This window comes from Alosa sapidissima, chromosome 22, assembly GCF_018492685.1.
Source record: "Alosa sapidissima isolate fAloSap1 chromosome 22, fAloSap1.pri, whole genome shotgun sequence".
NCBI lineage: Eukaryota > Metazoa > Chordata > Actinopteri > Clupeiformes > Clupeidae > Alosa > Alosa sapidissima.
Window position 1 is genome coordinate 30,127,284 of NC_055978.1, and position 15,000 is coordinate 30,142,283.

Genomic DNA, 15,000 nt, shown 5'->3' on the forward strand with positions numbered 1-15,000 from the left:
CCTGACTCTATATAACACCAGCCCCAACCTGATATATAACACCAGCACCAACCTGACTCTATATAACACCAGCCCCAACCTGATATATAACACCAGCACCAACCTGATATATAACACCAACACCAACCTGATATATAACACCAACACCAACCTGATATATAACACCAGCACCAACCTGATATATAACACCAGCACCAACCTGACTCTATATAACACCAGCACCAACCTGACTCTATATAACACCAGCACCTGACTCTATATAACACCAGCACCAACCTGATATATAACACCAGCACCAACCTGACTCTATATAACACCAGCACCAACCTGATATATAACACCAGCACCAACCTGACTCTATATAACACCAACACCAACCTGATATATAACACCAGCACCAACCTGATATATAACACCAGCACCAACCTGACTCTATATAACACCAGCACCAACCTGATATATAACACCAGCACCAACCTGACTCTATATAACACCAACACCAACTTGATATATAACACCAGCACCAACCTGACTCTATATAACACCAACACCAACCTGACTCTATATAACACCAGCACCAACACCAACCTGACTCTATATAACACCAACACCAACCTGATATATAACACCAGCACCAACCTGACTCTATATAACACCAACACCAACCTGATATATAACACCAGCACCAACCTGATATATAACACCAGCACCAACCTGACTCTATATAACACCAACACCAACCTGATATATAACACCAGCACCAACCTGACTCTATATAACACCAACACCAACCTGACTCTATATAACACCAGCACCAACCTGACTCTATATAACACCAACACCAACCTGATATATAACACCAGCACCAACCTGACTCTATATAACACCAACACCAACTTGATATATAACACCAGCACCAACCTGACTCTATATAACACCAACACCAACCTGACTCTATATAACACCAGCACCAACACCAACCTGACTCTATATAACACCAACACCAACCTGACTCTATATAACACCAGCACCAACACCAACCTGACTCTATATAACACCAACACCAACCTGATATATAACACCAGCACCAACCTGACTCTATATAACACCAGCACCAATATAACACCAGCACCAACCTGACTCTATATAACACCAGCACCAACCTGACTCTATATAACACCAACACCAACCTGATATATAACACCAGCACCAACCTGACTCTATATAACACCAGCCCCAACCTGATATATAACACCAACACCAACCTGATATATAACACCAGCACCAACCTGACTCTATATAACACCAGCACCAACACCAACCTGACTCTATATAACACCAGCACCAACACCAACCTGACTCTATATAACACCAACACCAACCTGACTCTAACTCCTGTCTAGTAAGTCTAGTAAGGGATGCTAGCCAGTAAGAGATGCTAGCCCCCATGGGACGTGCTAGTTAAAGATGCTAGCCAGTAAGGGATGCTAGCCCCCATGGAATGTGCTAGTTAGAGATAATAAGGGACATGCTATTAAGAGATGCTAGCCCCCATGGGGCGTGCTAGTAAGAGATGCTAAGGGGCGTGCTAGTTAGAGATGCTATCCCCCATGGGACGTGCTAGTTATGGTACGTGCTATTTTGAGATGCTAAGGGGCGTGCTACTTAGAGATGCTAGCCCCCATGGACGTGCTAGTTTGAGATGCTAAGGGGGCGTGCTAGTCAGAGATGCTAGCCCCCATGGACGTGCTAGTTAGATATGCTAAGGGGCGAGCTAGTTAGAGATGCTAGCCCCCATGGGACGTGCTAGTTAGAGATGCTAGCCCCCGTGGGACGTGCTAGTTAGAGAAGCTAGCCCCCATGGGTATTAGTTTTTTTGCTAGTACGCTCGCCTCCCTGATCCGAGGTGCTGTAGGTTGCGGGTTTGAGCTCAGGCAGGTGCCATGTGGTCGGTCAAACACAACGCAGTAACAATAACACCTACCACACTATAACTCCTCAATCAACACAAAACACAATCAGAAATCACACCATCTGAATAACACCTACCGCACTATAACTCCTCAATCAACACAAAAAACTAATCAGAAATCACACCATCTGAATAACACCTACCGCACTATAACTCCTCAATCAACACAAAACACTAATCAGAAATCACACCAACTCAATAACTCCTCAACCAACATAATAAGTAACGTTTTAATAATATCTCAATAAACACTTTCAGTAATCAAGCCTTAAAGGAATTATCCGGAGTAAAATGCACTTTAGATCAATTTACGGATGATTGGGAGTACACACGTTGAGTTGACATCAAAATCATGTCATTCGGGTGTGTTTTGAGAAAGTTCGATTTTACCGTTTTTAGTCAAAACTCGTTAGCGTGGAAGTGAGAAGGGCATATTATTTCGCCGCTACAAACGCTATTTTTATACCTCTTCTACAGTTCCAAACAACATTACACTTACGTGGTAGTGAGTAGAGGGTCCCTAAAGCCAAACCGAAGTATCCCGAGGTCTTTATGTGGTCGGATAGAGAGTCCAGAATGAATTTCATCAAGCCAGTACCTTTCCGGAAATGTTGCCATCTTTGCTGCCATCTTTAGGGGAAAGTCCGTAGGAGTCGATTGCCAAGTATGGGAGTAACACGCTCTGGAAATTCACAATTTCGTCGCCGTTTAAATAAAAAAAAAAAACATAGTCCAGTATTTCTTTTGAAATTGAAATGAAGTTGTATGGACTGGACTATGTTTTTAAAACGGCGACGAAATTGTGAATTTCGGCAATCGACTCCTACGGACTTTTCCCGTAAAGATGGCAGCAAAGATGGCAACATTTCTGGAAAGGTACTGGCATTAAAATAGCGTTTTGTAGCGGCGAAATAATATGCCCTTCTCACTTCCAGGCTAACGAGTTTTGACTAAAAACGGTAAAATCGAACTTTCTCAAAACACATCCGAATGACATGATTTTGATGTCAACTCAACGTATGTACTCCCAATCATCCGTAAATTGATCTAAAGTGCATTTTACTCCGGATAATTCCAAGTCTTTCTGTTAAAATTAAATGCAGTTTTGGGTAAATGGTCACACTTGAAAATGTAGATAACTCTCTCTCTCTCTTTTCTGTCTTTCTGTGTGTGTGTGTGTGTGTGTGCTGCAGGAAAATACCAAGCACTGTGGGGGAGCGTCTGCCATCTCGCTGTGTGTGTCCCTCTTTGTGCTCTGCCTGTGCACTACTCTCCTGGGTATACGGTGACACACACACACACACACACACTCCCACATTTCCAGGAGCTTCTGGGAGATGCCCACAGGGCAAAGGCACGCTTGCATGATGTCATACACACTGCTTCATTTAATCCCTCTGCAAAGGATTGCTTATTTTCACCTGAAAGACTTGTGTGGTCATATACACACACACACACACACACACACACACACACACACACACAGAAGAGGAAATCCAGAGATGGTGTGTGTTTGATGTGGGTCACTCTTGATTCTTGTCCTCACACACGAACACACACACACACACACACACACAGAAGAGGAAATCCAGAGATGGTGTGTGTTTGATGTGGGTCAGTCTTGATTCTTGTCCTCAGATAGAGACACACGAACACACACACACACACACAGAGAGAGACACGGTGACAAAGACTCTAGCTTCATGGCCTTGTTTGGTCAATGCTGTCCCATCCCACTGGACGAGTCCTAATAAGGATTGTGTTTCCTGTTTCACACATAGCCAATCATCTGTCTGAACTCTGGGTCCTCCTTAGGACACGTATATAAGGATTGTGTTTCCTGTTTCACACATAATCATCTGTCTGAACTCTGGGTCCTCCTTAGGACACGTATATAAGGATTGTGTTTCCTGTTTCACACATAATCATCTGTCTGAACTCTGGGTCCTCCTTAGGACACGTATATAAGGATTGTGTTTCCTGTTTCACACATAGCCAATCATCTGTCTGAACTCTGGGTCCTCGTTAGGACACGTATATAAGGATTGTGTTTATTCTGCATGTGGAATTCCCTTTATCTATGGGGTTAATGGGCGGACTAGATTTGGATATCCAATCAGACTCCTTGCAAGGACTTGACCCTCATCCCATTATGTTTTGTGTCGACTTCCACGCCATCAGGACACAAACATGTCTTATGCCTGAGTCATGTTCCCTACGTATAAAAAACAACATGTCCGTTTCAAACGTCGGTCTGTTTTGTCCATCTGTGACCTTTTGTGCAATATCGTGGATGAAACGAATGCAGAGTGTGTATGTGTATATGTATGTGCATTCGTATTTAACATTGATCATAAATTAGCCTTTAGCCTGTAGATCGCTGTGTGTGTGTAGGTTTAAGTTAAATCCCCCCTGTTGACTGGCCATTGAGGAGACTGTATTTGTGTATAGTGTGTACTGTATGAGGACCCTATAGACATTCCTAGTGTCCTCAACACCACATCCCTCCCCTCTCCAGATCATCCTGAGCTGCCAAGATGTCTCCTAGTCCGTTTTTGACCTTTCATCTTAGCCGTTCAGAGGTCACTTTGCTCTAATGTCTATTGTGCAATGCCAATCCAGCACGATGTCATAGATTCCGGTGTGATGTCATTCATTTGGAGGTGATGTCACAGAGGTCGATGTTATGTTATGTCACGCACACACTGGCTTTCTCCCACTTCACCCTTAGTGTGTTGTATTGGCCATGAAGTCTTGCAAAATGCTGTGACGTCTCCGACAGGATACCATAACATCTCACCAAGAACAATAAGTAGAACTGCAACGGCAAAAAATATCCCTCTAGCGCTATAGTAATGGTTCTTGGTGTGAGCGGCCCTTTAGGATGCTCCACCACGGGCCTTCTGGGGCTTCCCTGTGGATGGAGAGACTGGAGGAGAGTCCACAAACGGCCCTTCTGGCTATGCTGTTGCCTTGGTTACAGGGCACTGATCCATGACGGCTCTGGGGTGATCGTGATCTCAACGTGCTGCTCTCCTCTCCTCTCCTCCGTGTACAGCTGAAAATCGAAATCGCAATTTGAACAAATGCAATTAGCAAATCGTGAAGGTTGCCCAAGAAGTAATATCGGCCATTTTTAAATGTATTATAAAGTGAATATTGAACTGAAGCTTGATTTTAAAAATGTATCAGAAAACCATTCAGCCCACCTCAGTGTGTGTGTGTGTGTGTGTGTGTGTTGCCCTCCTCCTTCACACTCGCCCCTGTGTCTGTCCCACTCTGGGGCCTGGAAAGGAAGGCATTTTACACGTTACCATGACAGCTGGTTTTTAATACTGTCTCATGAGGGTTCTGTGGCTGCTGCCATGGTAACTTGAGCATCTGGACTGTGACTACTGAACTACTTTTTGTGTTTACTCTGTTGCTATGGAAACCTAGTATAGTAGCGTACTCTTCAGCAGGCATACTGTATGATACTGCACTGCTTTACGACCTTTGATTCTGTCATACCAAATAAACTTCCCCTTGACAACACCTCTCTTCGTTAATTAATTAACCTGCTGTCCCACGAACCAGGTGTCTCTGTCTCAGCACTGTGACCAACAACCCTGAAGACAAAACCCTGAAGACAACATGGAGTACCAAAACGCAGCCACAAGAATGACTCGCTTCTTCTAAGAGATGAAGTCACAGGGCTCGTCATTGCTACTGCTGTGTATAATAATGCAATGATGACATATTGGTTCATACATTAATAATCATCTCCACAATGATTACACCAAACTCCCATGGCTGCCCCAGACATAGACTGGCTGCATGACAAGTCTGTGTGTGTGCCTGATGTCGTCTGCACTGGCTGCGTGACAAGTGTGTGTGTGTGTGCCTGATGTCGTCTGCACTGGCTGCGTGACAAGTGTGTGTGTGTGTGTGCCTGATGTAGTCTGCACTGGCTGCGTGACAAGTGTGTGTGTGTGTGTGTCAGATGTAGTCTGCACGGCAAGCATCAATGAGCCTCCGATTTACGGTGAACATCAGAAATCGTGCTTGAACACAGATGTAATGTCACATGCATGAATAAAAATGAAATATAGGCTAAATAATTTGCCAACAGCAAATCAATGTTTGCTCTGGCTAAGAATATAGCTATACTTAACGCTTAATGCTGACAAGCTCAACTATCACATTTCTGGTTGGGTGGCACTTGCTTGTGATGGTCAACTGGATCAACGGGAGGGGGGGGGGGGGGGGGCTAGCCACCCCATCTTGCCACGCCCCTCCCTGTAGGAGGACCCTTCAGATTAAGACATGAGGCAGGAAGAGTGACATTTTGAGATTTATTATTTCGGTACAAGAGTACAAGACACATGCGTTCACATCCTGGTAGGTGAGCAGCTGTCTGCTCACTGGCTTACCTTTACAGGGAGTGGCAGCTCACCCAGTTAGCAGCTAATACTGTCTGCTCACTGGCTTACCTTTAGCAGCTAATTCCGGTTAGCAGCTAACACTGGGGAAAACATCTGGGTTCTGATCTGTCTGTTTAAGTGTTGCCACTAGATGAGAACTGATGTCCATTTTAGCGTTAGCTGCTAGCTGACAACTGATGCCAGTTTTAGCATTAGCTGCTAATTGAGAACTGATGTCCACTTTAGCATTAGCTGCTAGCTGATAACTGACACCAGTTTTAGCATTAGCTGCTAACTGAGATCTGATGCCTATTAGAACATTAACTGAGAACTGATGACTGTTAGCATGTTAGTATGTTAGCTAAAGGCATGCATGCATGGAGCGAAGGCCCAGAGGTGCAGTAGGGGGATGCCCAGAGGAGAGACCTTGCTCTGGGGCACCAGCAGAGGCATGCAGCCCCATCCAGCCGTTACACACACCACGTATACACACATCGTTGATAGAGTCTGCTAAACCAATCAGCTTCAAGTAAGTTCATCTTGAAACTGCCCTTAATACAGACACACACACACACATACTTCCATTAGCCCTGTGCTTAACAGCAGCATGTACATCACATGATCCCTTCAACATTGTCCTAATGCTACACTTTTAGAAAACAACAATACATTTAAAAAAAAACTTAAACGGTCACATTTTCAACCATTTCAGAGAGCAGAACTGCGGAGGGATCTTCATGTGAACACTGGACAATAGCCAGAGTGCAGATCCAGATAGCCCCACAATACTGGGGTTTCACAAAGAAACTTTGCAGACTTTACACACACACACCTTTTTGCTTCAAACATTGCTTTACACTGTTATCACCTTGCAGAAAGAAAAACTCATTAGTACATTCAACATATTCCATGTTCATGTAATGATGCAAACCTTTCATCAGAGTCATTGTGTGTCCATGCCGCGCTTGTCTGTGCCTTTGTTTTGTCAGTGTGTCTGTGTTACCAGATACGTGTGGTCACAGCTCAATATGGCGGACATATTTCAGTCGCTGTCAACATGGATCTTTAGTCCCTTTTACAGTTGCTGGAGTTTTTACATTCCTTGGGTTTGGAGAGATACAGTACATATGGGGCTCAAGGCTCAGTGTGACCGAGGAAGCTGTAGAATGCTCCACTCTACAGCCATGAACACAATCAGACCCGAGCTGCCCTCTAGTGGCCATTTGGAGAACAAGCAATCAGGTGCAAGTGAGAACAGCTATGAATGGAACCTGACAGTGAAGTCAAGAGATTCATCACTACATTTGCAGGGGAAACGAAGGATCTGTAGTCAATGACATCATTGTCAGGTAGGAGCACTAATACACAGGAAGGCCCCTTGGCTTTAAGCGTGAGCAGATGGGTTTAACAGTCAGTTTCTACCAATCTCTATGGAGATGGATTTCTCACAACCTTCCATATTCTCTCATGTTGTTGCATAGACCTCCATGCATTTTTCCAATTCACCCTCAATCTCGTTTATTTCTCACAATCTCAGTCGTTCTCATCCATGTCATCGATTCTTCCTCTGCTGTTTCGGTCTCTCATCAGGCCTGCTTTGTTATCAGTAACAGTTGCCGTCTTTCTTTGGTGAAGAGAGACATCATTTAATTTACACTTTACCCACACACACACACACACTCCCTCTGGGTTTCAAACAAGGGGTATAATTTGTGTTAAAGATTCCATAATAAAAGAAGCACTGCGTGTCTAATTAATCTGTCTACAGCCACTGGTGCTAGCTCGATGGTGTTTTATGACCCCAACGTCGTTTTCCAGGCAGCGCTGCCACCGCTGACTTAAAGGCACCTAATCCTAAACCTAACCCCTAACCTTAACCCCTAACCTTAACCCATGCCTAACCCTAGTGCTGCCTTGAAGACAAGGGGGGGCATAAAATACCAAGAAACCTGGTGCTACGCTACACTACACCAGGGGTCCCCAACCTTTTATGTACCACGGACCGGCGGGGGGGGGGGGGGGTTCCATGTTCCATGTTCCATGTTCCATATGTGTTGTGCATGCATTACTTGAAAAGAACTAGCTCCAGTTATGTATGAACAGTGAAGGTAACGATCTCTTAAACATGTGAAAAACGTGAACTTGAAGAAGTGAAAATTTAACAATATGAACTATGAATATTGAACAACTTGAAGCTTACATCTATAGCCTACGTGTGAACATGCTTAACAAAATATGGGAACAAAACATGGGAACTAAACGTGCATTACGAATATAATCAGTGGGAGCCCTGCTTATGGAATGATGGAAGACAGTGACACCCTCAGTGTGTTTGAAATGTCCAGTCGATTGCGCAATTTGGTCTTAGTTGCAGTCATTGCCGAAAACCCGCCCTCGTGGTGGGAAATGGTATAGTATAGTATAAGTATATATACTTTTTTGATCCCGTGAGGGAAATTTGGTCTCTGCATTTAACCCAATCGGTGAATTAGTGAAGCACAAAGTGAACACACAGTGAGGTGAAGCACACACTAATCCCGGCGCAGTGAGCTGCCTGCTACAATGGCGGCGCTCGGGGAGCAGTGAGGGGTTAGGTGCCTTGCTCAAGGGCACTTCAGCCGCGGCCCACTGGTCGGGGTTCAAACCGGCAACCCTCCGGTTACAAGTCCAGAGTGCTAACCAGTAGGCCACGGCTGCCCCGCAACGTCTTCAGCGCTTTTACAGCCATCTCGGGATATTCTGCTTTGTTATTGATCCAAAAACCCGCCAGAGAGGTTTCCTTATAGACACTCTTAAGACCACCGTCATTTGCAATTTCGATCAACTGCTCTTCCTCCTGCGCTGACAAGTTAGGACTATTTGGGATATTGACAAATGGGTTGCGGACCCACTCATTGGTTTGCCGTGGATCTTTGGAGGATGGGAAGTAACGCTCAAACTCATTTGAAAGCGCAACAAGGTGATCGCGCACCAGCTGCGAGAGAAAGGGCCCTGCCTCAGTCTCTCCCAAAACCCCCACTACTGTTTGGAACATATCAAATACACCCCGATCCACTCGTCGTACCCACAAATCGAGCTTGGCTTTAAATGCAGCGACTTTATCTGCCAGTTTAAAGACAGTCGTCATTCTCCCCTGGAGTGACCGGTTGAGGTCATTAAGCAATCCGAATATGTCACACAGGTAAGCGAGTTTTGACACCCAGTCCTCATCACTAAAATGTGCAGCTTTTTTTCTGTAAGAAATCTCTGCGGCGGCTCTCTCAACTCAAACACTCTGGCCAGTGACCTGCTAAAGATGCTTGTTTTTTGTTGCTCATTCTAGCAGTTTAGCTAACTTCGTGTGACACTACCGTTCGCCAAGAACTGATCAAGTGAAGTGAGCTGACCTGAGGCTGCGCAGCGCTGAAGGCAATATGTAAAAGTGTTGAAGGCGGGACAGACAGACGTAAGAAAATAGACCTTGCAAAATGCAAACATGCGTGCAATCAAACAACTGCATATAGGCCTATGCCATGTAAAAACGTGACATTATTGCGAATTAAATTTAGTTTAGTTTGCATGCATTTTTTTTAAACTCATGTCGTAGGCTACGGCCCAGTTAGGAATGTCCCGCGGCCCGGTACTGGTCCGCGGCCCGGTGGTTGGGGACCGCTGCACTACACTACAGCCACTGGTGCTATGCTACGCTACACTATGCTACGCTACACTGCAACCATTGGTGCTACGCTACACTATGCTACGCTACACTACAACCATTGGTGCTACGCTACACTATGCTACGCTACACTACAACCATTGGTGCTACGCTACACTATGCTACGCTACACTATGCTACGCTCACTGCAACCATTGGTGCTACGCTACACTATGCTACGCTACACTACAACCATTGGTGCTACGCTACACACTGGTGCTACGCTACACTACAGCTCTACTGTAGGGCACATTCCAATAAACATGAATACTCAACTCAATAAAAACAACCACTGTGTCTCTAACACAATTCTAACCCCTTACAGCCACAGCACCGAGCCACCACTGGTATACCACACAACACATCTCCCTGCTTTTTCTATCTACGTGTGTGTGTGCGCGCGTGTGTGTGTGAGAGAGAGGCTGGCCCATAGCCAAGATCATATGGTGTGAGTGTGAGAAAGAGACACACACACACACAGCATATGGAAAGTCTGTCTGAAACTACACATGCTGTGTGTATGTGCATGTGAGCTCTGCACTGATTGAAATATTCCTAAATGAGGTGTGAACTGTAGTGTGTGTGTGTGTCTGCGTGTGTGTGTGTGCGTGTGCGTGTGTGTGAGAGAGAGAGAGAGAGAGACTCCAGTCAGGTTATCCCCTGTCCATCATGCATCTCAAACAGAGTAAGTTAGGTGGTGGCGTACAGGTGCTATGACACACACACACACACACACACATGCACAAGATAACACGAGGCCTGTGTTAGTGCTGTGCCCAGAGTGTGTTGCAGCATTTGGTAGATATGGGGACGTGGGAGTGCAGGGGTTACAGCAGAGACAGTGCATAGCGTGCAGATGGTGAAGGCTAATCTGATCTGACCCACACAGAGCACACACACACACACACACACACAGACTGGACATTCCTCGTCCACCTGGAGGAGGACGTATCAACCAGGAAGGTGTTTTACATACAACACAGGTCAGTGTTCTGTAGCACTGATCAAGGTTCTTCAGGTTCCCAATGGATTTCTCCTGTCTAGGATAACACTATGTTCTATTTATTCTATGTATTCTGTGTTCCGCGTTCCGTGTTGGAACACCTGGTCCAGGTGGTATATTTGGAATAGTCCACCACAGGATCAGACCAGGAAGTTCCCAAACCATTCCATTCTCACAGGCGCCAACATTCCCAGAAACACACTCTGGGGACCATACACACTCTGGGGAGTACACACACTCTGGGGACCATACACACACTGGAGAGTACACACACTCTGGGGAGTACATATCCACACAGCCTGGGCAACACACACCCTGGAGAGGGAGTACACACACCCTTAGGAGTACACACTCTGGGTGACATTAACCCTGGAGAACACGCACCCTGGGAACACACACCCTGGAGAACACACACCCTGGGGAACACACCCTGGGAACACACACCCTGGGTCATCTACCCTGGAGAACACACACCTTGGGAACACACACCCTGGGTCATCTACCCTGGGGAACACACACTCTGGGTCATCTACCCTGGAGAACACACACCCTGGGAGCACACACCCTGGGTCATCTACCCTGGAGAGTAGGTAGAACTGGTAGAACTGCCCTGCTCCTGGGTGAACTAGAGCTGCTTGTTTGGAAGAGCACACAGCATTTGCTACTTATGACCCTGTAACTTCCTACTAACGGAGACAGCCAATGACAGACTTCTTCGGAGACAGCTTCTTCCCTTTCGTGAGTATAAAAGGTAAACACACACACACACACACACACACACATACACAAAGTGCATCAGAGAACACCAGCATCCAAACAGATGTGCTTCAGACACAGAACTAAATACACACACACACACACATGCATAAGAACATTCTCCCTGATAAGGTACAACCTGGACATCCCCAACAATACACACACCTTGCAAGCATTCCAATACTGTAGGTAAAATAGGCAGTGGTACTGAACAACACACACTCATACACACACACACACACACACACACACACAGATATTTGTACACCAGTCATATACACAGCGCATCAGGCCAGAGGGATGGCCTGAGAGGTTCTGATTGGGTAGTAGTCATTCTTAGGCCTGTCCTCCTCTGTGCATCTCTGCTCTGATTGGTGAGTGGGATTTTGCAGGCGGGCTCTTCTGCCTTGGCCTGCTCTTGATTGGTGGATGGGGAATTGTAGGCCTGCTCCTTGCTCTGTCTACCTTATGTGATTGGTTGGTGGGGCATTTTAGGCAGATTCATCCTTCTCTCTGCCTTCTCTGATTGGTGGATGGGGTGTTGTAGGCAGGTTCTCCCTCTCTCTGCCTTCTCTGATTGGTGGATGGGGTGTTGTAGGCAGGTTCTCCCTCTCTCTGCCTTCTCTGATTGGTGGATGGGGTGTTATAGGCAGGTTCTCCCTCTCTCTGCCTTCTCTGATTGGTGGATGGGGTGTTATAGGCAGGCTCCTATTGCTCAGCCTGCAGGCTGTCTGGTTTGCTGACAGGAGCTTTGAAGCCACTCACCTCCTCAAACACCAGCTCTGTGTGGGAGATCACAGCATGAGGCACACACACACACACTCGCACACACACACACACACCACACACACACACACAGTCACAAATCATTTCCCCTCTGCCTACACAAAGCTGCTTACTTTTAAGTATAAGACACAGCCCTCCACATATGATCTCCCCCAACACACACACACACACACACACACACACACACACACACACACACACACACACACACACACACACACACACACACACAGAGAGAGAGAGAGATTGCCCCATCATCCCCATCACCCCGCCCGAGTATTTTTCCACTCCAAACACCCTCAGTCTCCAAAAGACCCCGTCACACACACACACCTACACACACACACACAAATACACACACACACACACACACACTGCTTGTGGTCACCTTTCCACTCCTCCAGCGTGCGGTCCTTGCTCTCGAGCGTCTGGTCGTACGGGGAGGCCTCGGGCTCGTCATCCGGGTCGTGGTACTGGGAGAAGTAGGGGTGGGACAACGCCTCGCACGCTGTGATCCGCCCATCACAGTCCAGCACCAGCATACGCTTCAGCAGGTCCACCGCTGACCAGGGAGAGAGGGAGAGAAGGAGGGGGAGAGGAAGGGAGGGAGGGAGAGAGAGAGAGGGGGGTGAGAGCAGGAGAGAGAGTGGTGGGTGAAGAGAGAGAGGGGGGTAGAGAAACAATGAGAGATGACTGAGCATGAGGTACACTAATTGCTTATTTGGGTCATTGTTTTCAGGGCACTGTCAATATTAGGCATTACTACACAAGTCTGCATCGTGTCTGTCTTGTGATTGGGTCCTTTGGGGCTGTCTGCTCTGTGATTGGGCTATCTGAGGGACTGCCTGCTCTGTGATTGGGCCATCTGGTGTGCAGTCTGCTCTGTAATTGGGCTATTTGAGACTGTCTGCTCTGTGATTGGCCCATTGGCCCTCTCACCTAGTGGGTTGGCCCCTCTGAAGATCTTCTCCAGGTCCTGCTGGGGCATGAAGGGCAGAGACTGGATGTACTTCTGCGCCTGGGGACAACAGGAAGTGGACATTTACATTAGCGCCTGGAGACAACAGGAAGTGGACATTTACATTACACGCTAGACGTGATGTTAGAGGTGTATGGGGACTCTGTGGAGGTGTATAGGAATCTGTGGAGGTGTATAGGGAATCTGTGGAGGTGTATGGGGACTCTGGGGACTCTGTGGAGGTGTATAGGAATCTGTGGAGGTGTATGGGAATCTGTGGAGGTGTATGGGAATCTGTGGAGGAGGTGTATAGGAACTGTGGAGGTGAGCTGAATTACATGTTCGGAGGACATCTTCTTGAGAAGCTCTGGGCTCGGCGTGCCAACCACCTCCATAATCCTCTTCAGCTGGTCGATGTCTGTCCCACGTCTCAGGGTCAAAGTTCATAGGTCACCAAGAGTCATGCTGCACCATTCAAACTCACCCTACACCTACGTGTCTTCCCTCCCAATATGGCGGCCACACTGACATGTTCCTCCTAGCAGAACTCAACGGACAATTGGGCATCTACGTATATATATATCTATGCTCTGCACCCTCTGTAGGGAGTGATCTAGAACTCTGGACCCTCTGTAGAGAGTGATCTAGAACTCTGCACCCTCTGTAGGGAGTGATCTAGAACTCTGGACCCTCTGTAGGGAGTGATGGTTATGGATTTGGCAGACGCCTTTGTCCAAAGCGACACACAAATACAAAACAATATAATATTTAAAATTCAACAGGGAACAGATTAGAATGTTGGTCAAACTATAATAATGAGAATAATAATAATAAACAACAATATCAATTCAATCAATAGCCTAATAAAATAAGCAATGAAAATGAGGGGGAAAGCAATAATAAAACAATAATGACCATTCAATCAATATTATAAAAACAACGACATGGTAAGACTACATTAAGGAGAATATCAATAATAAATAATAATGTCAAATTAATCAACAGCCTAATGAAAATAAAACAATATTATACAAACCATAACACATAAGAAGCGCTTAAACAACTAAGTGCATGTTGAACAGGAATGTCTTTAGACCCCTCTTAAACCACCCAAAAGTACCACAGGAACGGAGAGCACTAGACAACTCATTCCACCAACATGGAACCACAGTGATCTAGAACTCTGTTCTCCTCTCATCACTTATTATGGAACCACAGGGTCGGAATGCTGATGTGGTCATGTGACACTGAGGCTGATGAGGTTAACCAGACATGTGGACTCGAGTCACATGACTTGGACTCGAGTCAGACTCGAGTCATGATTTTAATGACTTCAGACTTGACTTGATAAAATTCGGCATGACTTGCGACTCGACTTGGACTTGAATACTATTCACTCAAGACTTGACTCGGACTTTGCCTCTTTGA

General features: G+C 46.1%; 2 protein-coding genes across 3 annotated transcripts in view; one reads left to right on the top strand and one right to left on the bottom strand.

Moving 5' to 3' along the window:
* cacna2d4a (calcium channel, voltage-dependent, alpha 2/delta subunit 4a) overlaps window positions 1-5,506 on the top strand; it is a 108,673-nt gene extending 103,167 nt beyond the window's left edge. The window contains exon 41 of the mRNA XM_042079128.1: window positions 3,166-5,506. Within this exon, the coding sequence (XP_041935062.1) occupies window positions 3,166-3,261 (96 nt within the window). The 3' untranslated portion in view covers window positions 3,262-5,506. The remainder of the gene's footprint in view (window positions 1-3,165) is intronic.
* Window positions 5,507-9,953: 4,447 nt separating this feature from the next.
* LOC121697327 (mitogen-activated protein kinase 11-like) overlaps window positions 9,954-15,000 on the bottom strand; it is a 15,751-nt gene continuing 10,704 nt past the window's right edge. For both annotated transcript variants that reach the window (XM_042078807.1, XM_042078808.1), the window contains exons 9-12: window positions 13,911-13,990; window positions 13,554-13,632; window positions 13,003-13,176; window positions 9,954-12,610 (exon numbers count right to left, since the gene is read on the bottom strand). In XM_042078807.1, the coding sequence (XP_041934741.1) occupies window positions 12,537-12,610; window positions 13,003-13,176; window positions 13,554-13,632; window positions 13,911-13,990 (407 nt within the window). In that variant the 3' untranslated portion in view covers window positions 9,954-12,536. The remainder of the gene's footprint in view (window positions 12,611-13,002; window positions 13,177-13,553; window positions 13,633-13,910; window positions 13,991-15,000) is intronic.